Consider the following 27,741-nt stretch of genomic DNA (forward strand, 5'->3'; position numbering starts at 1 on the left):
GAGAGGATACAGTTACTCCAGGAGCTTTTAAAAGCTGATGTTTGGACATATTTTGGTTTGAAAACAAATTAGAGTAGTTATGACTTCTATTTATTTATTTTTGGCTCATATTAAACTTTTCATCATAGTTCATATACTGTGTATGTTTCAATGAAGTGTCTTTTAAATACAAATATTTAATTTGTAAATAACAATTGAAACTTAAAAATGAACAGCCACTAGATGGCAGCAGTCATTACGTCCTCAACAGCTAGAGGAATAATTAAATTTCGGTGATGACTGAGGACGAGAGGATACATCGACTCCATATGTTTGTTCATATTTTGGTTTGAAAACAAATGAAAGCAGTTAAGACTTCATCAAGAGTCATGTGGTCTGTAAATACTGCAACACCAGAGTCAAGTACTGGACAATACTACACATATATACTTGTTACTTCAGTATTTATATATATATCATATGTATGTTATCACCAGATTCTTGCCGAAACACACCACTACAGCCTAATGTGTTTTTTTCTTGTAACATCAGTATAAAATAAACCCTAAAGAAAACTGAGGTGTAGGTGAACACGTACCCATGTCATCCACGCTGCCGATCATGTATGTGGTCTCGGACATGTTGGTCATCTGGATGGACGTCATCTCCACGTCCTCCTGCAGCCACTCGGCCGTGACCCTCATGAAGTGAACACACCACACAGATATGCCGCTGGAGTGACCCAGAGTCAGGAATCCTCCGTCGTCAGAACACGCCATACAGTTGGTGTTATCTGGCAGCTGCACACACGTGTTTCATGGAGCTCAGTTCATACATGATGACGCTCAGGATTTATATCTGTTTATACACAACTTTGAACACATGGACATCATCTTCATCATCTTCATCATCATCATCATTCTCAGATCTCAGTTCATACATGATGACGCTCAGGATTTATATCTGTTTATACACAACTTTGAACACATGTGCATCATCTTCATCATCTTCATCATCATCATCATCATTCTCAGATCTCAGTTCATACATGATGACGCTCAGGATTTATATCTGTTTATACACAACTTTGAACACATGTGCATCATCTTCATCATCATCATCATCTTCATCATCATCGTCATCATCATCATCACCACCACCATCTTCCTCATCTTCATCTTCATCATCATCATCATCATCATCATTCTCAGATCTCAGTTCATACATGACGGTTAGGATTTATATCTCTTAATACACAACATTGAACACATGTGCATCATCTTCATCATCATCATCATCATCATCATCTTCATCATCGTCATCGTCATCACCACCATCCTCCTCATCTTCATCATCATCATCACCATCATCATCATCATCTTCCTCATCTACATCACCATCATCATCTTTATCGTCATCATCATCATCTTCCTCATCATCACCATCAACTTTATCGTCATCATCATCATCTTCATCATCATCATCATCATCTTCATCACCTTCCTCATCATCATCATCCTCTTCATCATCATCATCATCATCTTCATCTTCACCATCATCATCTTCCTCATCATCATGTTCTTAGTCTCCATCATCATCTTCAACTTTATCTAAATTCTTCATCACCATCATCATGTTCATCATCTTTATCGTAATCTTCATCTTCATCATCTTCCTCATCATCATCATCTTCATCATCATCATCATCATCATCTTCATCACCATCATCATCATCTTCCTCATCTACATCACCATCAACTTTATCGTCATCATCATCTTCCTCATCATCTTCATCACCTTCCTCATCATCATCATCATCATCTTCCTCATCATCTTCATCACCTTCCTCATCATCATCCTCTTCATTATCATCATCATCATCATCATCATGTTCTTCATCTTCATCATGTTCTTGGTCTCCATCATCATCTTCATCTAAATTCTTCATCACCATTATCCTCATCATTCTTACGACTAGAGACAATTGAACATGAAACTAATCTTACTTTCACTACCAACTACTACTATGATCCTCAACGACTATCATAAATATACCAACACTAACTAGAAACACAGAGACAGTGCATACCTCTGCCAAGGAGCTTTTTTAAAAACAGCAGATGATAAAAAAAAAACAAAAAAACAACCTCCATTGTTGGTTGAACAAGCATTTAAACATTATATATGAAATATATAGAAATATTAAATATATTAAACGGATAAGAGGAAGTGTCATACAAGTGACGTAGTTATGGTCAGTTACCGGTTTGGACTGGGTGAGGTTATAGGTGGTGGTTTGATGTCTGCTTCTGTCTGCGACCCCTGACCCCAGACCTCGCTTCTTGTTGTCCATGTTTGACCTGCAAACATAGACGCCATGTTAGCTGCTCAACATGACGTCATGACAGCTGCTCAACATGACGCTGCTCTGACTTTTACCAGAGAAGAATGACCTTTGATGAACATCTACAGCTTTTACAGGTTAAATAACACACAATCATTTATTGTCGCGCGTGATTTAGGAGCTAAAGTTGGTTAAATATTATGAAAAATGACAAGATGGCGGAAGCCAACAAGCTGTGGTTAGCATGTGATGCTAAACTAGCTTATCAATTTTAGTTGAAGTTTAAATAACTCACCTTCTGTTTTAACTACCAAAACATTCAAGTTTCACTATATTTGTAATCATTAAAAAACGATAATATCGGTATAAATAAATATTCCACCATTAAGACGAAATAAACGCGTAAGTTTGACACTGATGTTTGAGTTTGGTGCGTTCATGAGAAACCGGAAGTACTTTGGATACTTTGCTTTTTTTTTTTCTTTTTTACTATTTTTAATGTCTTTATGACGGTGTGAGTCAAACAATGTTGGGGTAAAACAAACAAAGACTTTAATTTTCATTCACTGATGGTGCAACAAAGATTTTAGAGTTTATAAAAACAACCTTCTGTATCTTTGTTGAAATAACTTCCTGCTACGCGAACGCACCTTAGGAAACACGATATATTGTAAAAACCTTCAAAGGAATGTTTGTTAAATTATTTTTAAATAAACGGATGGTTCAAAAGTTTTATTTATAAAGAAAACAGGACGAACGTACCTTTAACGCTGGATCTGACGTAGAGGTGTTGCTGTGGCGTTGCCATGACAACAGCGTCTCAAAACAAGCACCGGAAGCACTAAATAAAGTGTTTTAATATTTGATAATACGATAAAATTAATGAAAGAAACCGAAGTTAAATTTTAAATTTCAACTTTAGAACTCCTATTTTTTTACTTTACTTAAATAAAACTATGACCGATATTAAGCGGGTTTTTGTTTAATTGTATTTGTAATTTAAAAATAAGTAAATAAAGTTTTCACATCAAGAACTTTGTCAGTAAATAATACAAACACGTGAATATTTTAAATCTTTATTCTTTGGAATCTTCGCACAGTAAGAAAGAAGTTTACATTCGTCACCTCCGCTCACAATAAAGTCGTACAGCAAGTTGTTAAAGAAACCGGAAATAGAAGCCCCACAGCCGAAACATTATGACCACAGAAAAGGTGCCATGACGTCACCTGTTCGTCAGTCGATAGATTAGGCAACAAGTGAACGTTTCTCCCTCGTTTTTCTTCTCTTTCAACGAATATATATTTTTTAAACGTGTTTAAATTAACATTTGTGTTTTGATCATCGATCGTTAGAATCATTAGCTCACATTTCAAATTAAACTCAATTTGATCGTCACATCAATACTTTCGATCCCGAACCAAGATCACGGTCAGTGATGATGTCATCAACATGCGCCCACAGTCCAGAGTCACGAGCAAATGTCCGACCTGTCGCACTGGAGTCACCTACAGTAACTTTATTGTGTAGATCAGAAGTTCAGAAGAAGAAATAAAGAATTAAACAAATTGGAATCAACAACATAATAAATAAGAATAAATTAATAAATGAACGTTGAAAATATTTTCTAAACAAACTAAAAAAACGTTTTTAATTAATTAAAAATATTAGGTAATAATGATCAACAAAGTTTCAACTTGTATCACAACTTTAAATATAACTTATTTTCCTTGTTTAACGACTCATCGTTTGATTTCTGGATTCATAAAATACTTTCATGTAAACAATGTTCTCTAATAAATATGTGTTCTATGAGCCATTCGTTGCATTTATAAATAAAAGCGTTTTAATAAGAAATACTTAATATGTTGATATAAAAGGGCGACGAGTTCATTTAAAGAGACAAAATAAAACACACGTGACACAGAAACACAGTTAAAGACTTTGAAAAGAAACTGAAAAAAGGTATTTTTATGGATTATTTTGTGACGTTTGTCTTAAAACGACATGTGAAAAATAAATAAAGGCTGTTTTTTTTCAGTAGGTTTGTGATGCTGAGGTCGGAGATTTGCAGGTGACCTTGATCCATCGCCGTGGTAATGGAGGTCGTCCCAGCTACACAGGATGAGCGGCAGGGGTGCATCACAAACCCACGGACGACCTCCTTACATTTCTGGACTGCGGGAGGAAACCGGAGCGCTCGGAGGAAACGAAGAGTTAACACTGTTTAGGGTCGTCTGTGGCGGCGGATAAAGCCAAACGAAGCAGCTGCTGTGAAGGTCATGTGAAGGTCAGACGGAGGTCATGGTCGTCCTGAAGGTCAACGCTGGGACGCGTCATAGTCCGAGATGAGCTGTTTGATAAAAGAGAGTTTCTCGTGGAGATATTCACAGCGTTTCTTCTCTTCCCGGTAACCAGGGAACTTCTGCGGAGGGAAGAAGTAGTTCAGTTAAAATCTCTTCACGACGAATCGCTCGACCTATTTGTCGACTCACCTTTTTGTACTTGTTGTATTTTTCTAATATTTGCTCTTCCATGGTCTGCGGAGGAAACACAAGAGTCATAAACACAAGAGTCAGAAACACAAGAGTCACAAACACAAGAGTCAGAAACACAAGAGTCAGAAACACAAGAGTCAGAAACACAAGAGTCACAAAAAAGAGTCACAAATACAAGAGTCAGAAACACAAGAGTCACAAAAACAAGAAACACAAGAGTCAGAAACACAAGAGTCATAAACACAAGAGTCAGAAACACAAGAGTCATAAACACAAGAGTCAGAAACACAAGAGTCAGAAACAAGAGTCAGAAACACAAGAGTCAGAAATACAAGAGTCACAAACACAAAAGTCACAAACACAAGAGTCACAAACACAAAAGTCACAAACACAAGAGTCACAAAAAAGAGTCACAAATACAAGAGTCACAAATACAAGAGTCACAAATACAAGAGTCACAAACAAGAGTCACAAAAACAAGAAACACAAGAGTCAGAAACAAGAAACACAAGAGTCAGAAACAAGAAACACAAGAGTCAGAAACAAGAGTCAGAAACACAAGAGTCATAAACACAAGAGTCACAAACACAAGAGTCACAAACAAGAGTCACAAACACAAGAGTCACAAACACAAGAGTCAGAAACAAGAGTCAGAAACAAGAGTCATAAACACAAGAGTCAGAAACAAGAGTCACAAACACAAGAGTCAGAAACACAAGAGTCAGAAACAAGAGTCACAAACACAAGAGTCAGAAACACAAGAGTCACAAACAAGAGTCACAAACACAAGAGTCAGAAACACAAGAGTCACAAACAAGAGTCATAAACACAAGAGTCAGAAACACAAGAGTCAGAAACAAGAGTCAGAAACACAAGAGTCACAAACACAAGAGTCACAAACAAGAGTCAGAAACAAGAGTCATAAACACAAGAGTCACAAACAAGAGTCAGAAACAAGAGTCATAAACACAAGAGTCACAAACACAAGAGTCAGAAACAAGAGTCACAAACACAAGAGTCATAAACACAAGAGTCAGAAACAAGAGTCACAAACACAAGAGTCAGAAACAAGAGTCACAAACACAAGAGTCAGAAACACAAGAGTCAGAAACAAGAGTCAGAAACACAAGAGTCAGAAACACAAGAGTCACAAACACAAGAGTCACAAACAAGAGTCACAAACACAAGAGTCACAAACACAAGAGTCACAAACAAGAGTCACAAACACAAGAGTCACAAACACAAGAGTCACAAACACAAGAGTCACAAACAAGAGTCACAAACACAAGAGTCACAAACACAAGAGTCACAAACACAAGAGTCACAAACAAGAGTCACAAACACAAGAGTCACAAACACAAGAGTCAGAAACAAGAGTCAGAAACAAGAGTCATAAACACAAGAGTCACAAACAAGAGTCACAAACACAAGAGTCAGAAACACAAGAGTCAGAAACACAAGAGTCACAAACACAAGAGTCAGAAACACAAGAGTCAGAAACAAGAGTCAGAAACAAGAGTCAGAAACAAGAGTCAGAAACACAAGAGTCACAAACACAAGAGTCACAAACAAGAGTCACAAACACAAGAGTCACAAACACAAGAGTCACAAACACAAGAGTCACAAACAAGAGTCACAAACACAAGAGTCAGAAACACAAGAGTCATAAACACAAGAGTCACAAACACAAGAGTCACAAACACAAGAGTCACAAACAAGAGTCACAAACACAAGAGTCAGAAACAAGAGTCAGAAACAAGAGTCATAAACACAAGAGTCAGAAACAAGAGTCACAAACACAAGAGTCAGAAACACAAGAGTCAGAAACAAGAGTCACAAACACAAGAGTCATAAACACAAGAGTCACAAACAAGAGTCACAAACACAAGAGTCAGAAACACAAGAGTCACAAACAAGAGTCATAAACACAAGAGTCAGAAACACAAGAGTCAGAAACAAGAGTCAGAAACACAAGAGTCACAAACACAAGAGTCACAAACAAGAGTCAGAAACAAGAGTCATAAACACAAGAGTCACAAACACAAGAGTCAGAAACAAGAGTCACAAACACAAGAGTCATAAACACAAGAGTCAGAAACAAGAGTCACAAACACAAGAGTCAGAAACAAGAGTCACAAACACAAGAGTCACAAACACAAGAGTCAGAAACAAGAGTCACAAACACAAGAGTCAGAAACACAAGAGTCACAAACACAAGAGTCACAAACAAGAGTCACAAACACAAGAGTCACAAACACAAGAGTCACAAACAAGAGTCACAAACACAAGAGTCACAAACACAAGAGTCAGAAACAAGAGTCACAAACACAAGAGTCATAAACACAAGAGTCAGAAACAAGAGTCACAAACACAAGAGTCAGAAACAAGAGTCACAAACACAAGAGTCAGAAACACAAGAGTCAGAAACAAGAGTCAGAAACACAAGAGTCAGAAACACAAGAGTCACAAACACAAGAGTCAGAAACAAGAGTCACAAACACAAGAGTCAGAAACACAAGAGTCAGAAACAAGAGTCAGAAACACAAGAGTCAGAAACACAAGAGTCACAAACACAAGAGTCACAAACAAGAGTCACAAACACAAGAGTCACAAACACAAGAGTCACAAACAAGAGTCACAAACACAAGAGTCACAAACACAAGAGTCACAAACACAAGAGTCACAAACAAGAGTCACAAACACAAGAGTCAGAAATACAAGAGTCACAAACACAAAAGTCACAAACACAAGAGTCACAAACACAAAAGTCACAAACACAAGAGTCACAAAAAAGAGTCACAAATACAAGAGTCACAAATACAAGAGTCACAAATACAAGAGTCACAAACAAGAGTCACAAAAACAAGAAACACAAGAGTCAGAAACAAGAAACACAAGAGTCAGAAACAAGAAACACAAGAGTCAGAAACAAGAGTCAGAAACACAAGAGTCATAAACACAAGAGTCACAAACACAAGAGTCACAAACAAGAGTCACAAACACAAGAGTCACAAACACAAGAGTCAGAAACAAGAGTCAGAAACAAGAGTCATAAACACAAGAGTCAGAAACAAGAGTCACAAACACAAGAGTCAGAAACACAAGAGTCAGAAACAAGAGTCACAAACACAAGAGTCAGAAACACAAGAGTCACAAACAAGAGTCACAAACACAAGAGTCAGAAACACAAGAGTCACAAACAAGAGTCATAAACACAAGAGTCAGAAACACAAGAGTCAGAAACAAGAGTCAGAAACACAAGAGTCACAAACACAAGAGTCACAAACAAGAGTCAGAAACAAGAGTCATAAACACAAGAGTCACAAACAAGAGTCAGAAACAAGAGTCATAAACACAAGAGTCACAAACACAAGAGTCAGAAACAAGAGTCACAAACACAAGAGTCATAAACACAAGAGTCAGAAACAAGAGTCACAAACACAAGAGTCAGAAACAAGAGTCACAAACACAAGAGTCAGAAACACAAGAGTCAGAAACAAGAGTCAGAAACACAAGAGTCAGAAACACAAGAGTCACAAACACAAGAGTCACAAACAAGAGTCACAAACACAAGAGTCACAAACACAAGAGTCACAAACAAGAGTCACAAACACAAGAGTCACAAACACAAGAGTCACAAACACAAGAGTCACAAACAAGAGTCACAAACACAAGAGTCACAAACACAAGAGTCACAAACACAAGAGTCACAAACAAGAGTCACAAACACAAGAGTCACAAACACAAGAGTCAGAAACAAGAGTCAGAAACAAGAGTCATAAACACAAGAGTCACAAACAAGAGTCACAAACACAAGAGTCAGAAACACAAGAGTCAGAAACACAAGAGTCACAAACACAAGAGTCAGAAACACAAGAGTCAGAAACAAGAGTCAGAAACAAGAGTCAGAAACAAGAGTCAGAAACACAAGAGTCACAAACACAAGAGTCACAAACAAGAGTCACAAACACAAGAGTCACAAACACAAGAGTCACAAACACAAGAGTCACAAACAAGAGTCACAAACACAAGAGTCAGAAACACAAGAGTCATAAACACAAGAGTCACAAACACAAGAGTCACAAACACAAGAGTCACAAACAAGAGTCACAAACACAAGAGTCAGAAACAAGAGTCAGAAACAAGAGTCATAAACACAAGAGTCAGAAACAAGAGTCACAAACACAAGAGTCAGAAACACAAGAGTCAGAAACAAGAGTCACAAACACAAGAGTCATAAACACAAGAGTCACAAACAAGAGTCACAAACACAAGAGTCAGAAACACAAGAGTCACAAACAAGAGTCATAAACACAAGAGTCAGAAACACAAGAGTCAGAAACAAGAGTCAGAAACACAAGAGTCACAAACACAAGAGTCACAAACAAGAGTCAGAAACAAGAGTCATAAACACAAGAGTCACAAACACAAGAGTCAGAAACAAGAGTCACAAACACAAGAGTCATAAACACAAGAGTCAGAAACAAGAGTCACAAACACAAGAGTCAGAAACAAGAGTCACAAACACAAGAGTCACAAACACAAGAGTCAGAAACAAGAGTCACAAACACAAGAGTCAGAAACACAAGAGTCACAAACACAAGAGTCACAAACAAGAGTCACAAACACAAGAGTCACAAACACAAGAGTCACAAACAAGAGTCACAAACACAAGAGTCACAAACACAAGAGTCAGAAACAAGAGTCACAAACACAAGAGTCATAAACACAAGAGTCAGAAACAAGAGTCACAAACACAAGAGTCAGAAACAAGAGTCACAAACACAAGAGTCAGAAACACAAGAGTCAGAAACAAGAGTCAGAAACACAAGAGTCAGAAACACAAGAGTCACAAACACAAGAGTCACAAACAAGAGTCACAAACACAAGAGTCACAAACACAAGAGTCACAAACAAGAGTCACAAACACAAGAGTCACAAACACAAGAGTCACAAACACAAGAGTCACAAACAAGAGTCACAAACACAAGAGTCACAAACACAAGAGTCACAAACACAAGAGTCACAAACAAGAGTCACAAACACAAGAGTCACAAACACAAGAGTCAGAAACAAGAGTCAGAAACAAGAGTCATAAACACAAGAGTCACAAACAAGAGTCACAAACACAAGAGTCAGAAACACAAGAGTCAGAAACACAAGAGTCAGAAACACAAGAGTCAGAAACACAAGAGTCAGAAACAAGAGTCAGAAACAAGAGTCAGAAACAAGAGTCAGAAACACAAGAGTCACAAACACAAGAGTCACAAACAAGAGTCACAAACACAAGAGTCACAAACACAAGAGTCACAAACACAAGAGTCACAAACAAGAGTCACAAACACAAGAGTCACAAACAAGAGTCACAAACACAAGAGTCACAAACACAAGAGTCAGAAACACAAGAGTCGCAAACACAAGAGTCAGAAACACAAGAGTCATAAACACAAGAGTCACAAACACAAGAGTCACAAACACAAAAGTCACAAACACAAGAGTCACAAACACAAGAGTCACAAACACAAGAGTCATAAACACAAGAGTCACAAACACAAGAGTCATAAACACAAGAGTCATAAACAAGAGTCAGAAACACAAGAGTCATAAACAAGAGTCAGAAACACAAGAGTCAGAAACACAAGAGTCAGAAACACAAGAGTCAGAAACACAAGAGAGAAACACAAGAGTCAAAAACACAAGAGTCACAAACACAAAAGTCACAAACACAAGAGTCACAAACACAAGAGTCACAAACACAAGAGTCAGAAACACAAGAGTCATAAACAAGAGTCAGAAACACAAGAGTCAGAAACACAAGAGTCATAAACAAGAGTCAGAAACACAAGAGTCAGAAACACAAGAGTCAGAAACACAAGAGAGAAACACAAGAGTCAGAAACACAAGAGAGAAACACAAGAGTCAAAAACACAAGAGTCACAAACACAAAAGTCACAAACACAAGAGTCACAAACACAAGAGTCACAAACACAAGAGTCAGAAACACAAGAGTCACAAACAAGAGTCACAAACACAAGAGTCACAAACACAAGAGTCAGAAACACAAGAGTCACAAACAAGAGTCACAAACACAAGAGTCACAAACACAAGAGTCAGAAACACAAGAGTCACAAACAAGAGTCACAAACACTCGTGGCAGACGTTTGAAGGTCGTCAACAGACCTTGTGCTCTTTAGATCCTGGACTCAGGCTCTTGATCTTGGACCCCAGCTGCACGAACATGTGCGTGATGGTGGCGATCCTGGTGTGCAGGTCCTTGTACTCGTCGTACTCGGAGCAGAAGTCCTCCTGGTACCTGCGGCGCTGGTCCAGGCTCGTGATGGCCTCGTACTTACTGAGGACGACACGTTTGATCGATGAGACCAACAGAAACACCTTCAAATAAAGCGGTCGATGACAGAAGCCTTTGACAGAAATACAATACAATAAAACATGTGACGTGTTAATTAAATAATCCCAAATCTGAGCTAGTTTTTCATTGTATGATTATTTAATGTTATAATAATAGTAATAATAATGATCACTATTATAATTATTACTATTATTCAATGAACACCAAAATAATTCTGAAGAAAATTTAATATTTAATTAAACTTCTGAAAATAATGAAAGGTTGACAACAACTAAATAAAATGCATTTTTTTATAAAGTACAATTACAATATTTAAAAAATAAATATCCTATCATATCCTTCATATTTTACTCTTATTTTATATCATATTTTACTAAAATGTTTGCATAGTTAATAAAACTATAAATCAAATAAAATAAGAAAATGTACAAAATCATGAAATAATGTATATTATGAATATTATTATATTATATTTCTATTGTTATATGTTCACAAATACCACTAAGCGGGATAAAAACATCGTGTGTATTGTTAATATATTTTGCCAATAAAGAAGTGTCTGATTCTGATCATTTTTAACATTTTTCTTTCCCGTATTTTAAAATCACATTAGCAGCGGCTCAAATACATGTAGTGCTGCGTTTGACCACTAGATGGAAGCACATCCTCATTCGTTTTTCATCTTTAAAACTTAACGTAGTTGTTTTTAATGGATGGTATAGTGTTAGTTTAGTCTGGGGGTTAACAGCATGTGGGCCTGTTGCTATGGTTACATGTAATTAAATTATTCTTGACCTTCAGTACAAGTACACGCTCCCAAAAACACTGGTCATAATGTTACGGCGTCCGACGAGACTCACAGAACATAATCCGGCTTCTTCTCCACGTCGAAGGTGATGTCGGCGCCTGAAGGGAACAAACACAGTGTTAACCTGTGACTAGTTGTTTCTCTGCTGAAGTGCCTCTGAGCAAGTCGCTGCCTGCCTCGGTGCAAACAAGCTCGTGGCCCCCGTGAGCGTCCAGAGACCCGCGGACGCCCGGGACCTGCTGCCGAGCTGTGGACCAGGACTCAGGAGAGTCCGGGAGCAAACACAGACCTGATGCTGCAGACAAACACCACGACGCCGGCGTTTAACCAGCGACTAGTTCTCAGTCTTGTTAGTCTTATTTTAGTCTAGGTTTTTATTGATTAATGTAAGGAAGAAGACAGATGTGTGAGAAAATGTGTTGTTTTAATACTATTTTCAGTTAAAGTGTCGTCAAATATCCATAGCTTTGTTTGAAGGTTCTTGGTTCGATTCCCTGTGGAAGTGACATCAGAATACTGACATTTAATATAGTTTAATGTTTCAAATGTTTTGAATTATTTTTTTAGTGTAATGTTGTTTTTAAAGCATCATTTAAAGGTCAAATTTGTTTTTATCGAATAATAGAATTTAAAAATGTGTATATTTAAATGTTATATTCATTTATCCTAATAAAAAATATTGTTATTCCTTTTCTTGGAGGACAAAAAAATATTTAGTGTATATTTTTTGATTCTTTTACACATAGTTTGATTCAAATAATTCTAAAATATATTTATAAATATAATCTATTATATGTAAACATAACAAAAACACTATATTGAAGAGAAAAAAAACATTCGTCAATTTTACATTCTGACTATACACGATAAAATACAGTATATGTCTTTGTGAAAACCTCCTAAATTGTCCTTTTTCAGAGAAATATTTGACAAAAATAATAAAATGCAAAATTGTTTAATTTAAATGTCAGAGGAGGAACTAGTTAAAACGCATAAACCATTAACTACTTATTGAAAATCTAAATTAAATTAGTCAATTTATTCACATTATGATTTTTTCTTTCTTCAAAGTGAATCATGGGTTTCAGACCCTGGACTAGACCTTCAGGAACTGCTGGAGACAGTGTTGAGGATCTTACCATCAAACTTGTCCAGGTGGGTCTTGAGGTCTGGACTCCAGGCGTGGTCTTTCAACCTCTCGCGCTCCTTCTCTCGGTGCTTCTGCGACTTCTTCCTCTGCTGGACGCCGGCGTCTTCACGAGGAGACCCCGGCGTCGTCGTCTTGAGGTTCTCCTCCTTGGCGGCGGTCTGCGGCGAGGGCTTCTCTCCGGGGCTGTCGGCGCCCGTGGACGCGGCGAGCGTCTGACTGCTCGTCCTCTGAAACTCCGTCTTCGTGTTCAAAGTCCTTCGAAGGAGGTTCTGTCCTCTGGAGAGTTCGTGGGACGAGGGTTTGGAGGTTTGATCCATGAATCGTTGTCTCTTCACCGCCGGGGTCTCCAGGGGGTCCGAGGGAACGGGACGTTTCTGACGGAGACACGCGTCAATCACAGCGACCTGACCCGGGTGCGATCTTGTGACACTTACCACTGCGACATTCTTGGACGAGGCTGGGTCTTCTGTGGACCTGGTTGATGTGGACCCGGATGATGGAGGGACTCTTGACGGGTTCTGGACGTGTGGATTCAATTTACTGAAGAACAAACACAAAGAAATAAGTCTCAAGGTGACGAGGAAGTCGTTCAGAAGCTCTTGAAGACTTAAGTCATGGGTTCGTGACACGAGCACCAGTGAGTTCCTCATCCCAGTTCACCTTAAGACATGTTTACATATATTACTACCGTTGTATCAATATAAGCTAGAAGCACAAATACTGGGAGTCACTCATCACCGCTTTACTTATGGTGCCAAAAAAACATTAAACTCCCATGATGCCTTTCCTGATCCGGCTGACACAGCACTCAGGTAGAACGAGAAATGCTGGTCATGTGACAATTTCCATAATAAAATATTAAAAAGTCTGGTTAACAAATATAAAAATGAAACCACAAAATCAAACAAAAAAGTGAAAATACTAAATCTGAGTCGGTGATGTCTGAGGACGAGAAGATACAGTGACTCCAGCAGCTTTTAAAGCTGATATTTGGACATATTTTGGTTCAAAACAAATGAAAGCAGTTACAACTGAGGACGAGAGGATACAGTGATAACTGAGGACGAGAGGATACAGTGACTCCAGCAGTTTTAAAAGCTGATGTTTGGACATATTTTGGTTTGAAAACAAATGAAAGCAGTTACGACTTCGTCAAGAGTCATGTGGTCTGTAAATACTACAACACCAGAATCAAGTACTGGACAATACTACAAATATATACTTGTTACTACAGTATCACAACACCAGAGTCAAGTACTCGACAATACTACACATATATACTTGTTACTACAGTATCACAACACCAGAGTCAAGTACTCGACAATACTACACATATATACTTGTTACTACAGTATCACAACACCAGAGTCAAGTACTGGACAATACTACAAATATATACTTGTTACTACACTTTCACAACACCAGGGTCAAGTACTGGACAATACTACACATATATACATGTTACTACACTTTCACAACACCAGAGTCAAGTACTGGACAATACTACACATATATACTTGTTACTACAGTATCACAACACCAGAGTCAAGTACTGGACAATACTACACATATATACTTGTTACTACAGTATCACAACACCAGAGTCAAGTACTCGACAATACTACACATATATACTTGTTACTGCAGTATCACAACACCAGAGTCAAGTACTGGACAATACTACACATATATACTCGTTACTACAGTATCACAACACCAGAGTCAAGTACTGGACAATACTACACATATATACTCGTTACTACAGTATCACAACACCAGAGTCAAGTACTGGACAATACTACACATATATACTCGTTACTACAGTGTCACTATATGAAGTATGTGTTCAGTACTCACCGGGCCAGCAGACGACTGAGCAGCTGCTTCTCTTCTTCACTGTAACTCGGCCAGTCTCGTCGGACATGTTTGTAAAAGTCGTCTCTCAACACGTAGCTGCTGTCTTTGGGGCTCACTCTCGCCACCTGGAGGACGACACGGTTAACGTCGGTAAGTGAAAGGCGGTTTCCAGTTACCCAGCATGCACTGCAGTGCAGAAACTGCAGCTGATTAAAAAGTTATGGAAACCTATGAGTAGTTTAGGTGGAAAAAAAGTCCACATATGTAAAACTGTCTTATATTACAAAAATAATTTCAGGAGGACAGATTTGGAAGTAAATCAGTACCAGAATTGAATTTAACAAAAAAATGATAATAATCTAATAATTCAAAATAAATGTGTGTTTTTTTGTTGTTTTTTTACATTAGAGTTTGATATTTTTAAATTTATTTAATCAATTCAAAATGGTTTGATTCATCAACTTTTAAAATGAACATACAAATGCTGGCAGTATTTTACCAACACAAAAACTAGCTTCCAATGTGTACATTTTTGAATTAAGTTATTGAAAAAAAAAGAAAATCCTTGAAAAGAATAAAAATTTCAATAAAAGTGTCAACATTTTAAGTTCAATTTCATTCATTAATAACAAAAACTTTCATCCAAGCCTGGTTTTAAAAAGCAACACAAAACATTTCAGCTCATGTTAGTTTGTTTTAACCAGTAACATGTAAATCTGAGTTTATCATTGTTTTTAAATCAATGAATTACAAATATATAAACATTTTGTGATTTTTATGTTATTTTGTCAGATTTAAAGAACAGACAATATATTTTCACATTTCATTATAAGAATTAATTTTTTAACTACAGAAAAATGCTTTAAATAAAAGTTAAAACGTGTGAAGAACAACTAAATGTCCATCATGACGTGTGTATATCCGTGTAATGTGTGTATTTACTGTGTACTTAAACTTGAACAAAGTGCACCGTGTTGCCTGCGGGACCCGACCCGTCACGAGAGGAACCAGAACTATAGTGTACCTCCTCCAGGATGGCCCCGAGCTCAACTCTATCCTTGGGGTCGACTCGCTCTCGCTCCAGCCACAGCAGCAGCTCTGGTTTCCTGTAGGCCTTCAGCGCCAGCAGATGAATGATACGTTCCTTCAGGGGCTTCTGGACCGGCACCGCGGTGCCACCGCCACCACCGACACCACCGACACCGCCGACACCGCCGCCGCCGCTCCGCCTGCCGGTCTTGTCCGAGGGAGGAGCGATCCTCTTGGGGTACTTCACACATTTACCTGAAGGAACGGAGATGTTGAGGTTAAACTTTCACTTCCTGTTCCTCCCTAATCTGATCGGAGTTAATGGGCTGAGATTAGAAAAACACATGGAGCTCAGATCTTCAGCAGATGTTGGGAACAATCCACTAACTCCTGTGATCCAGCGACCAGAGCACGTGGACAGAAGCTTCTCAGTCCAACGGAGACGCAAACGGAACAAGAGTTAAACTTCATAAAAGCTGGAGTTCACTGGAATATTAACTGGAAATTATCTGCCGACATAAATCTTTTTGTGCGACAAGTTTGTCCCCTTTATGGGGGTCGCGGGGAGACTGGAGTCTATCCCGGCTTCATGGGGCGAGAGGCGAGGGACACCCTGGACAGGAGGCCAGTCTGTCATGGGACACACAAAGACACACAAAGACACACAAAGACACACAAAGACACACACACACACACTCATACCTATGGATCATTTTCCCTAAGTTCCCAATCAACCTCTGCATGTCTGTGGGAAGAAACCGGAGTGTCCGGAGTAAACCCACGCAATGCAGGGGAGAAGATACAAACTACACACAGAAAAATCACTCTCTCCCGACCTGGAAGCGAACCAGCAACCTTCTTACCGTTCTCCACGTTTACAAATATTTTTTAAAGTTAAAGTTTCAACTTGAATGCAAAGGAAAAGTTAAATAAGAAACAATAATATGTCGATGTATCTTATTGATCAAAAAGAAAACTTGAATAAAGGACAAATTAAAGTAAAACAAGTCCTATTAAAACGAGGTTCGACGGCGACCCCTGGTCACACCTGAGGGCCACACTTTGACCAGGGGTCGCTAACACCCAGGTGTTGTGTAGTAAAGTATGCATCAGTGTGAAAACGAGGGTGTGTGTTTGAGGAGGTCGCTCATTGGCTCCGACGACAGTTGTGCGACATTGTGCAGGTTTGTGTGTCTAAACGGAGGCGAGTGTGCGCCCGTGATTCATTTGTGTGCAGCGGTGTGTTGAAGTATGCGAGCGTGTGTCGACCTGCAGGTGTGCGTTCGTGCTCAGCCGTGTGTGAAGAAGGACGTCGTGCAAGTGTGTGTTCGAGGTCTGCTGCTTACATGGATTGTGTTGTGCTTGGTTTGTGTTGTAACTGTTGTGTTGTAACTGACGACAAGTTTGACCCGTTTTTTAAATAAACAAGTGTTCGAGCTTCACAACAATTTGTTGAAGTTATTCAAGCAGGTTTGTCGGTTGTGTTTTCAAATAGTGTTGCGGTTTAAAGTTTCCCTTGAAGTATATTTAGAAGGAAATTCAAAAAATGACTTTGGAATGAAGCTTTTGTTTGAATTAATTATATCAAAATGTAAAGTTTACATTACATAAAATAAAATCTAATAAAATATCAACACTAAATCAGTTTTATAATGTTAAGTCTTAAAGTTATAGTTTAATTATTTCTTTAATCAATGGTTGGAAATGTTCTTTTTTTAATATTAAATAAACAAATTACTGAACTAATGCATTTTTGTTTTTTTACAAAAAGAGTTTATATAGTTACATTCCAATAATTACAAAATAAATGTTCTAAATATATATTTTTTTAATTTATATTCTTTAAAATTCAAAATAGAAATGTTATATGTATATATATAATAGAGTCACCAGACAATACCAAGAGAATACAGAGCGACTTTCAGCCAATTATGCGATACACAGACAGTCATGTGATTTTTTTATATTATAATCCATGTGTTTGTGTCGTTCAGACTATTGTAACAGTTTGTTTTCGTGTCTAAACAAGAAGGATGTGTCTCGCCTGCAGTTCATACAAAACTCTGCAGCCAGAATTCTGAGCCGCTCTAGTAGAAGAACTCACATTTCTCTGATCCTTAAAACTCTTCACTGGCTTCCAGTTTCTTTCAGGATCAACTTTAAAATTCTGGTTCTTACTTTCAGATCTATTCATGGTCAGACCTTCCATCTACTGACTCCTTCAAGAAACATCTGAAGACATTTTTATTTGTGCTTTTCCCTGATTTTCTGAGACTCCTGTGTTTGTCTCATGTCTCTTGATCTTTTAAAGTATATATTTTAACGGTGTATTGTTTTTGATTGTTAAAAGGCTTTGTGACCCTGGTCTAGAAAGATTTTTACAAATAACATTTACTTATTTACTTGTCGCCAAATTTTACATTGAATTAGAAAAGCTTTGAATAAAAAAAATATTCAATTTGGAAAATATATTTTGAATAAGAATTCTAACTGTATGTACAAAAAATCCCATCCCATTAATTATGATTAAATATATATATATATATATATTTATAAGGAAAATTCAAGCTTTTGATATAGAAAATATCGAATGAAATTATGAATTAAATGCTAATAAAAAAGCATCAATATTGCAAATGTTAAATCCAACTATTCAATGACTGATATTCACTCATAGCTCCTCACAATATTGAAGCCACTCTTCAGATTAAAAGCCTCTGAATGTTCCAGATGAGAGAGATGGTGATCAGAGCTGCTGTGGATCCCTGAGGCCTCCATGTCTGGTCTTATCAACGACACCGTCTGCATCTGCATCTGCACCAGCAACAGCAACAGTCTCCCCGCGGGTCCAGCCCTGACCCGGGTCACCATCGGTGCAGAGGAGACTCTTACGTAACCACAGCGGGCGTCAGTGAACAAGCTGGGCAGGACTTAGTGTCACATACTGAGGCAAGATTCAAGAAACATTTTTATATATATTTGTTATTATTTATTGTAATCATTATTATTTGATTTTTGTTCAAACTTGTTTGTTTCATGTATGCTTTGTTTGTTTACATTTTAGAGTTCTATGGAAGAATATGAGTGACATCATAATATCGAATTTAACATTTTTAAATGTTAAAACCTTTTCTTTTTTTTATTGAAATGTTGTTTTATAAAAGTTTACTTATTTTAAGAAACATTTAAATAAATCATTTGTATATTGAAAGGTTTAATTTGTTCTTATTTCATTTATTTTTTAATAAAAACATCTTCAAATAAACGTTTTTTTTCACATAGCCTTTAATATTTTTTCTGAAAATGCTGGAATAATTATACAAACATTTACATATTGAATTTAATAGTTTAAAATTAAAATAAAAATTAGATTTGGAACATTCATTTTCGAATTGTTGGTTGTAAAAAATATATTTTTAAAATAAATTATTTGTATTTAATTATACAATAAAAACAAATTAGATGCTTAAAATAATCTTTCCAATCTAAAATATTTGAATATATCAATTTTTAAATTCTCTGCTGACACTGAAATACTTCCATATTGTTCCTTTAATTGATGTATTAAAGGAATATATTAAACACTTAATAAAATGGTTTAAACTTGAAAGAATCACGATAGTATGAGATCCTACATCAGTAATTCAAGCAATGAGTATAAATATCATTTTGTAGATGGAAATAAAAACCATTATCGAGACATTTAAAACAGCAATATTAATTAATTTCTTAAACAAATTAAAGATATCATTAAGTATGTCATACTTGTCATGTCATTGAGTATCACTAATGTTAAACACTGTCGGTCAAGATGCAGGATTTTGACTTTATAGCTTTAAATTTTAATAAATACAATTTATAAGGGAAACGTAGCATTAAGATTTTAAAAATAAATATCACTTAAAGATCGTAAAAAAATACAACTTTTTAATGAGAATAATGAAAGAAATTGAGAATATAAGTTCATTTTTTTCAATTATAAATATTGCTTTAACTTAAAGTGTGTTTAATTGACTCTAAAAACAATAGTAAAATTAACCTTAATTAAAGGGAAAACCCCTTTTAAAAAAGAAATATAACCCTGTGTAGGTAGGAGTGTTCTACATTAATGTATCATAACATTATGACCACTTTACTATGTTATTAGTTCAATAGCGCAGTAGTTAGAAGGTGATGTTTATCTTTTTCTAGAGAAAATAGTTTCTCTCTCCAACGATCGCGACAAGACAAGACACGATCTGAGTTTATCTTAACTTAATGAAAGATTCACGCATTATATCCTCCTGAAGCTTCCACAGAAGATTCCACTGAACGTCGCCAAGACGAAGGAACGTTCAATCAGCGCGTGGCATGGAAGGTGAAGAAGCAGATGCCGAGAGGATCCGATGCCAGAACATTCACGTGGCCAGAAATATTCCAGCCCAGATGTGGGAGCGAAGCTGCACAAGGATTTGAAATCAGTGCGCTAACCAGCTGCCAGGACTGGACACAGAAAATAAATAGGAGGGTAACGTTAGACCGGGATATTAACTGGGTCAACATAAATACGACGTGCACATCTGGTTCCGTGACTTTTTAACTCGAGTGACCAGTGCCATGTTCCCTCATTTAGGAAAAATGTTCCTTTAATACGGTTGGATTTCTAGCTCCAGGAAGTTCATCTGTTTGACTGTATCCAAGTGTTGCAGGAGCAGGACGGATGGAAGATTCTCAGTTCCGAGGGTTTGTGTTGGACAAGGTTACACCAGCAGAGCTTGAGACGACAAACGTTAAAAACAAACGTTTACTTCTTCCTAAAGTTTCACTAGTTAGTTCCAGATGAAAACCCCACAAAAAACAGCTGTTTTGATTGACAGCTGGCTCATCCAATGAAAACTTGGCGACAAAGAAAGAAACTCATCGGTTCATTTCCTCTCTTGTGTGAGGTTTGTCCGATCTCCTTTTGTCAATGAAGCTTTAGATGTAAGTAAGTAAGTAATGTTGACGCTTTTTTTAAGCATTTAATTCATAATTTCATTCAATATTTTATATATCAAAAGCTTGAATTTTCCTTTTAAATATATATATATTTTATCATAATAATGTTTTTTTTGCATATATAGTTTGATATTCTAATTCCAAAATACATTTTCTAAATATAATTTTTTTTTTAATTCGAAGCCTTTATAATTCACTTTAAATAATATTACATGTTGCGACAAGTAAGTCAGTAAGTAAATAAGTAAGTAAGTAAAGGTTATTTGTAAAGCACCCTTCTAGACCAGGGACACAAAGTGCTTCCCAGAAAATCAGGGAAAAGCACAAATAAAAGTGTCTTCAGATGTTTCTTGAAGGAGTCAGTAGATCATCAAACACAGAGATGGTTCTTGAAGGAGTCAGTAGATCATCAAACACAGATGTTTCTTGAAGGAGTCAGTAGATCATCAAACACAGAGATGGTTCCAAAGCTTAGGAGCAACAGTCTGGAAGGATTTCTCTCCTCTGGTCCTGAACCGTGTTCAGGAACCATCAGTAGATTCTGATCCACAGACCTCAGAGCCCGAGCTGGGGTGTAAGTCTGGATCAGATCACTGATGGAAGGTCTGACCATGAATATTTCTTAAAAGTAAGAACCAGAATTTTGTCCTGAAAGAAACTGGAAGCCAGTGAAGAGCTTTAAGGATCGGAGAAATGTGAGTTCTTCTACTAGAGCGGCTCAGTGCTGTAGTTGTACTCTATGGGAGTATAATCAGTGTCAATAGAATATTCATTGGTTGAATTTAACATTTGAAATTTTAAAGATCTTCAGAAGATCATTGAATGGATGTTTCTTTTCTCTGTGGTTGCAACAAAACCATGAAAAAGCACAAAAGCAAGGAAAACAAATATTCAAAAAATTTCCCTTAACAAAGAAGTAAGTATTTGGGACCAAAAGTTTTTGAAGCAGAATGCAAAAAATCCAAGCAAGTTTAGAAAAGAAAGTAAAAACAAATGTCGATTCTTGCTTTAAGAACAATATTTCTTCTTAGTAAATGTATTCCTAGATAAATTCAATTTTAAGATCCTATTTGGATCCTTTTTTAGATATTATTCACCCATTTTCAGTTGATTCACACGAAGGACCACAAATGTCATAACTATAAATAAACGTATAAATATATAACTAAATGTATAAACAAATACATGTATGAATAAATGTGAGGTTTGGTCGACATACATACACAAGAGGAAAAGTAGAAAATGAATAAAATGAAAAATGTATAAATACGTAAATGAATTAATATTGAAAAAACGAAATACACAAATAATTTTATGTATAAATATATTAAAGTTTAAATATATAAATAAATGCATATATAAAAAGAAAAAGGACTGTTTTTCGATAATGATAAAATCAGAATCACATTTTTTTAATTAAATTATTTCACAATGTGCATCTATAATTGTTTATAATTATGTAAATGATTGTCCTTTATATATAAAAGATTCCTTATATAGTCTTAAACTATTTCCAAAGGGAGAAAATGTAAATAACCGTAGTATGGACATCATTATGCTGCTAATAATAAGCAGATCTGTTGGTCATGAATGTCTTTCATTGTGTGATGTGGTCGTTGGATTCATTTGAGTTTTCAGCTTTAGAAAGACAACATTTCTGATGTGTATGTGATCGAGCAGGAAATCTACTGGAATCATATTTAAGCTGAAGATGGAAAACAATGGCCGGGATGATCAAAAACAGAGTTTTGATTCATCATCAAACACACTTTCCGCCTTTGTTTTCACTGGCATCGGATCCACTCGACTTCCTCTCGCCATTATTATGGTCAACAAGTCTTAAGCGCGGGAGAACGTTCTTACTCTGATGTGGAGCTCCGGGTTTGATCTCGATGGCCGAGCGGCTCCAGCTGTCCTTCTCCACCTGGGACATCCTCTCCCGGGTCATCTGGTACGAGTCGTCGGTGGCGCACACGGTGATCTTGTCCTGGATGATGCCCTGACCCTCCAGCTGCTGGCGTCCGTCACTAGCAACAAACACAACAGGTGATTGAAGCGGCGGCTGCGCTGACAACAACTGAGGTGACAAAAGTCCCAGGAGCTTCCAGACCAGAGCTTTGTGGGTCAGCGAGGACTAAAGCGGCTCTATAGTGGCCCTGGGTTATGTCACAGTCTGGATATAGAAGCCGTGACACTGTGGTTGGGAGCAGGACGGAGGCTGTGGAAAAGCTGCAGGATTAGCTTCTGCTAACACGCTCGCAAAACAAAGATCCGCTTGGACATAGAAGAACAATATGAATGATATAATAAATACAATATAATTAAGAAAATATCGCTAAAGTAAATATACCAATATTTTCTTTCCACTATACACTCCTGTATTGAACTTTGTTTTTTGGGGGATTTTTTACAATAGTATTTATTTTTTGGCTTTCAAATCAAACATTTGATCAGAGTTCATTTATGGTCATATTTTATTTGTTATACTTCATTAAAGAGGGTATAATACAAAATAATGTTATATTTTCTAATGAATTTACAATTAACATGCAAATATTCACAGCGTTTGTATATTTCTTATGTTGAAATTAAACATCCGGCTGCAAGATGTGCAGCAGCCATGAAAATGAAAATCCTGGCGATGACTGAGGACAAGAGGATACAGTGGACTCCAGCAGCTTTTAAAGCTGATGTTTGGACATATTTTGGTTTAAAAACAAATGAAAGTAGTTACGACTTCGTCAAGAGTCATGTGGTCTGTAGATTCTGTAACACCAGAGTCAAGTACTCGACTATACTACACATATGTACTTGTTACTACAGTGTCATGATATATTGTGTTGTGGCTCTTGTATCGTGATACATATCAAAAACAAATGAAAGTCTGTGGTCTGTAAATTCTCCAACACCAGAGTCAAGTACTTGACAATACTACACATATATCCTACAAGAATAAGTACTAGAAATGTATTGTATTATATGGTATCGTTGCCCCTGTGATACGTAATATATCAACAGACAAAAACACGACATCACTCATCACAGTAATTAAAGAGGTAACCCAAAAAATAAATACAAAAAACAGGAAATCACAGCTGCCACTTCCTGTGTACAGCGTGCCAACTCCACGATGCCTTCAGGGAACCCGAGTATACAGACAGGAAATAAATCAGAAGTGAGATAAAGTTTCCCGACAACACTTTTGCTAACATGTACACTCGACGTTCTGCTGGCCTTGTCGACGTTCTCGGAGAAACAAGACAGAGATAAACAAGTTTTAATATCCAGAGAAGTGCTGGACGGAGTCTGAGAGTTCCATCAATTCCAGGTGTTAACAGAGGAGCCAAGAGTCCTGCTGAGTCAGCACTTCTTTTCTCTGCACTTACTGAGAAACATTAAGTTGAACTCACACAAGTCTGATGACTTGACACAACTTCACATGAAATTCCCAATATTGGACCTTCAGCACCGAACAAAGTTTCCAACCATGTAAAAAAGTTCAACAGCCTGAAAACATCGAGCTACGAACCACAAAACAATATTATGGACATGATGTCAAAGCACTTGTTGACCCTTTTGATCCCACAATGACATGGTGTGTGTTTGCTCTGAGCTTTACAGACAATTAAGATCGTCAGCATCTGCAGTGATTTAACTTGTTGACTGTGTCATAAAAGTGTTTATTAAACACAACTGGAGTTTTCAACTTTGGACACTCGTCAGTTCTGGCTCAAGGACATGAAATATCGAGGCCAGACTTTCGAGCAAAAATAACATTACAACTCAATAAATCCTTTACAAAATCGCTCGCCATTTGTCTTGCTTCCTCTCAGAGAACTCAGCACAGAAGCTTTGTGTGTTTATACTTTCAGAAAAGGGTTTACAAGTCCGTGAAGCTCTTGACATAATGTCATGTAAACGTCGGCCCCTGGTTTTTCAACAAACCCCTTAGTAACGGTGACTGAACATCTCCAATAATGCTTTGCCGCCCAGCCAGCCAATCACAGCTATCGATGACCCCCTAAAATAAATCTGTTTGTACAAACAGACACATACTGACGAGTACAATAGAGTCCAAGATCTATTTAAGACTCACTTAAATCCACCCTTTTAAAGTGGAAGGTCATAGGTCAGGTTAAGGTAAATGTTCCTGAACAACATCATTTACTTAACATGCCTGACAGTGAATAAATAAAACGTTTGGCCCAGTTCAAAGGTCACAGGTCACAGTCCTGTACCAACACGTACATGTGCACAAAAGAAGCCACTGACGCACTTGTAACGTTCCAGCTCGACGTGACGCAGACTCCTGGTTCTTCAGCACCAGGCATGAAAACAAAGAGATGCGGTGGAAACAGACGCGCTGAACGTCAATAAATAGATTTCTGATGATGATGAAGAAACTCTGGTGGCAGCAGAGTTTTGGAGGACCGGACTGGACTTTGGTCCAACTCTCCGGCTCGACACACAATGACTGCGTCACCAGAAGGTTGGAGAACAAATCCTGGTGGACGTTGCTACACTGTTCTGCTTTGTATATCAAACAAATCAATGCAAGTGCTGAGAGCTCGGTCAGGAGGACGGTGCTGGACCATGAGTGTGAGATTTATCAGAAACATCATCGTTCATTCGTGCTCCTTTATTATCAAATCAGGAATAAAATGATGAAGACGAATATAAAGGAAAGGTATAAAAAAATATAGAGGCAAGAAGTTTTTTTTTTTTTTAGATTTTCTTATGTTGCTGTTTACTGTCTTGTAGTGATGTGTTGATGAGGCTTCATGATACTGCATCGGTTTTTATATGATACGGTGGTCTTCATAGTCCTATGCTTCATAATCTTTGATTCTGATCTACTAATTCAATGAACATCATTTTCACTGAGGGTGACATCTAGTGGTCTTTCAAACTGTATCGTGATACAGCATCAGCTGCTTCATGAAGCTTCATCAACACATCACTTCTTGCGTGTACTAATGTTTATTGTTATTGTTATATATTTATGTTGATTGATTTGAGTTATTATCATTATTCATTGTTAGGCATTTTTTATTTTATTTTTTAAATAATAATTTAATAAAATGTGTGCACATGGTTTTTTTTTACAACGTGAATTTCCATAATTTTGGAAAGTAAAAAATTAAATGATTGAAAAATATAAATAGATTTATAGACCATTTTAAGAAGAAAAATGATCTATTCAAAAGTACATTTTACCCTCTGAGCCAATCTCTCGTTCTCAACTGCCCTGCTCCTACCTTTTCCACCCTGGCTACACTTTCTTCTTCACCTCCCAACCGCCAATTCCATCCATTAGGAGGAAAAGTGGAGATTTTAATAAAACCTAAATGTGTTTTTTTTAAAACCACTTCTACAATCATTTTAAGCAACACATGACATGGCGACTGCGCTGCAATAGTACCTATGTTTTACCGTTTGAATTGTGACGGTAAAAGAAACTTGAAATTGTACTATTTGTTATTTTTTAAAATGAAGTTCTTCTATAGAAAATGAACGACGATGAAGATGTAGGTTCAGAAAAGTCGGATCTCATACCTCGCCACATACTGGTGGATGCAGTCGAAACTGGCTTGAGGCTGATCCTTGCTGTCGCTGGACAAGTAGAAGGAGAAGACCCGAAGAGCCGCCGCCGACTCCGACGTGGGAGCAGGAATCTTGATGTACTGAGGGAGAAAACAGAGCAGCAACATAAACACCAGGGCCTGATTTTGTCCATCAAAAGAGCGAACCCTAAATAAGCACTTAAACACATGAAAGGAGTGTTTTATGGAGCTGATTAACAACCGCGGACTTCGAGGCTGCAGATTCAATTCTCCAAAATATCAATGTGTCGTCAGGAAAAGCTATTCTTCAGGCGAGCCGGCGCTTGCGTGACACACTAAAACCCAAAGCTCCACAGCGTCCAAAACAAAGGGTTTTGCCATCATCATAAATCATCAGATTTATTTTATCCACAACTTTACAGCTTCAAAATGCAGACAAACCACTTTTCAGGACAAAGACTTTCAACAATAACGAACAGCTTTTCCAGTCTGTTGAGTAAATCTGGGCCATGATAGGATCTTACGAGGCCTGAGAGAACTTGAAATCACCTGCTAATAAACTCCTACTTGTTGATCACTTTTATGTAGTAGCACAGCGGTTTGACAGTAGTTTTTAATGAACACCGACTGTTGTGTACTCTCTGGCAGTTCGTCAACAAATAAATAAACAAATACATTTTATTTCAACACATGAAACAAAAAAGGCTGATGTTTTCAAACCATTTCTTTTGATACCAAAACAGACTGATTTTTTTTTAAATTACGGTAAAACTTGGTGACCATGTACACCGGACGATTATTAGTACGAGATGGATCCATGTTACGCCAGAACCACATTAAACAAAACAATAACAAAAAGATTAAAATAAGAAATGACTGTTAAAAAAAGACCTAAGAAAAAAAAGAGCTCAATAGTTTAAAAAAGTACAACAACAACAAAAACAGGTACAACATATTGCTATTACCATGGTTGTGTATTTGTGCCGATATTGTGAAATAAATATTAATAAATTAGTTAAAAATAAAGCTGTTTAAAAAGAAAGAATTGTGCTTCCGTATTCTATAAAATTCTCCCTCAAAAAAGGTCAACGAACATGATAGAAAAGTCCTCAAACCAAAACAACTAAAGCTATATTTAGAGTTGATCAAATAATTAATGAGTTAGTT

The 27,741-nt window shown here is 37.1% G+C and overlaps 2 protein-coding genes across 2 annotated transcripts in view; both read right to left on the bottom strand.

Annotated features, from left to right (window-relative positions):
- The window catches only part of wdr93 (WD repeat domain 93), a 15,654-nt gene extending 12,911 nt beyond the window's left edge, over positions 1-2,743 (bottom strand). Inside the window, exons 1-3 of the mRNA XM_087793304.1 lie at positions 2,619-2,743; positions 2,243-2,339; positions 578-779 (exon numbers count right to left, since the gene is read on the bottom strand). Of these exons, the coding sequence (XP_087649430.1) occupies positions 578-779; positions 2,243-2,332 (292 nt within the window). The 5' untranslated portion in view covers positions 2,333-2,339; positions 2,619-2,743. The remainder of the gene's footprint in view (positions 1-577; positions 780-2,242; positions 2,340-2,618) is intronic.
- A 642-nt stretch (positions 2,744-3,385) lies between these two features.
- LOC148076270 (RNA polymerase II elongation factor ELL2-like) overlaps positions 3,386-27,741 on the bottom strand; it is a 43,918-nt gene continuing 19,562 nt past the window's right edge. Inside the window, exons 3-12 of the mRNA XM_087793308.1 lie at positions 26,567-26,694; positions 22,874-23,037; positions 16,029-16,288; positions 15,005-15,129; positions 13,582-13,687; positions 13,137-13,521; positions 12,050-12,095; positions 11,000-11,171; positions 4,817-4,861; positions 3,386-4,746 (exon numbers count right to left, since the gene is read on the bottom strand). Coding sequence (XP_087649434.1) covers positions 4,642-4,746; positions 4,817-4,861; positions 11,000-11,171; positions 12,050-12,095; positions 13,137-13,521; positions 13,582-13,687; positions 15,005-15,129; positions 16,029-16,288; positions 22,874-23,037; positions 26,567-26,694 — 1,536 coding nt within the window. The 3' untranslated portion in view covers positions 3,386-4,641. The remainder of the gene's footprint in view (positions 4,747-4,816; positions 4,862-10,999; positions 11,172-12,049; positions 12,096-13,136; positions 13,522-13,581; positions 13,688-15,004; positions 15,130-16,028; positions 16,289-22,873; positions 23,038-26,566; positions 26,695-27,741) is intronic.

Source organism: Callionymus lyra, chromosome 6 (genome assembly GCF_982586985.1).
Source record: "Callionymus lyra chromosome 6, fCalLyr1.hap1.1, whole genome shotgun sequence".
NCBI lineage: Eukaryota > Metazoa > Chordata > Actinopteri > Syngnathiformes > Callionymidae > Callionymus > Callionymus lyra.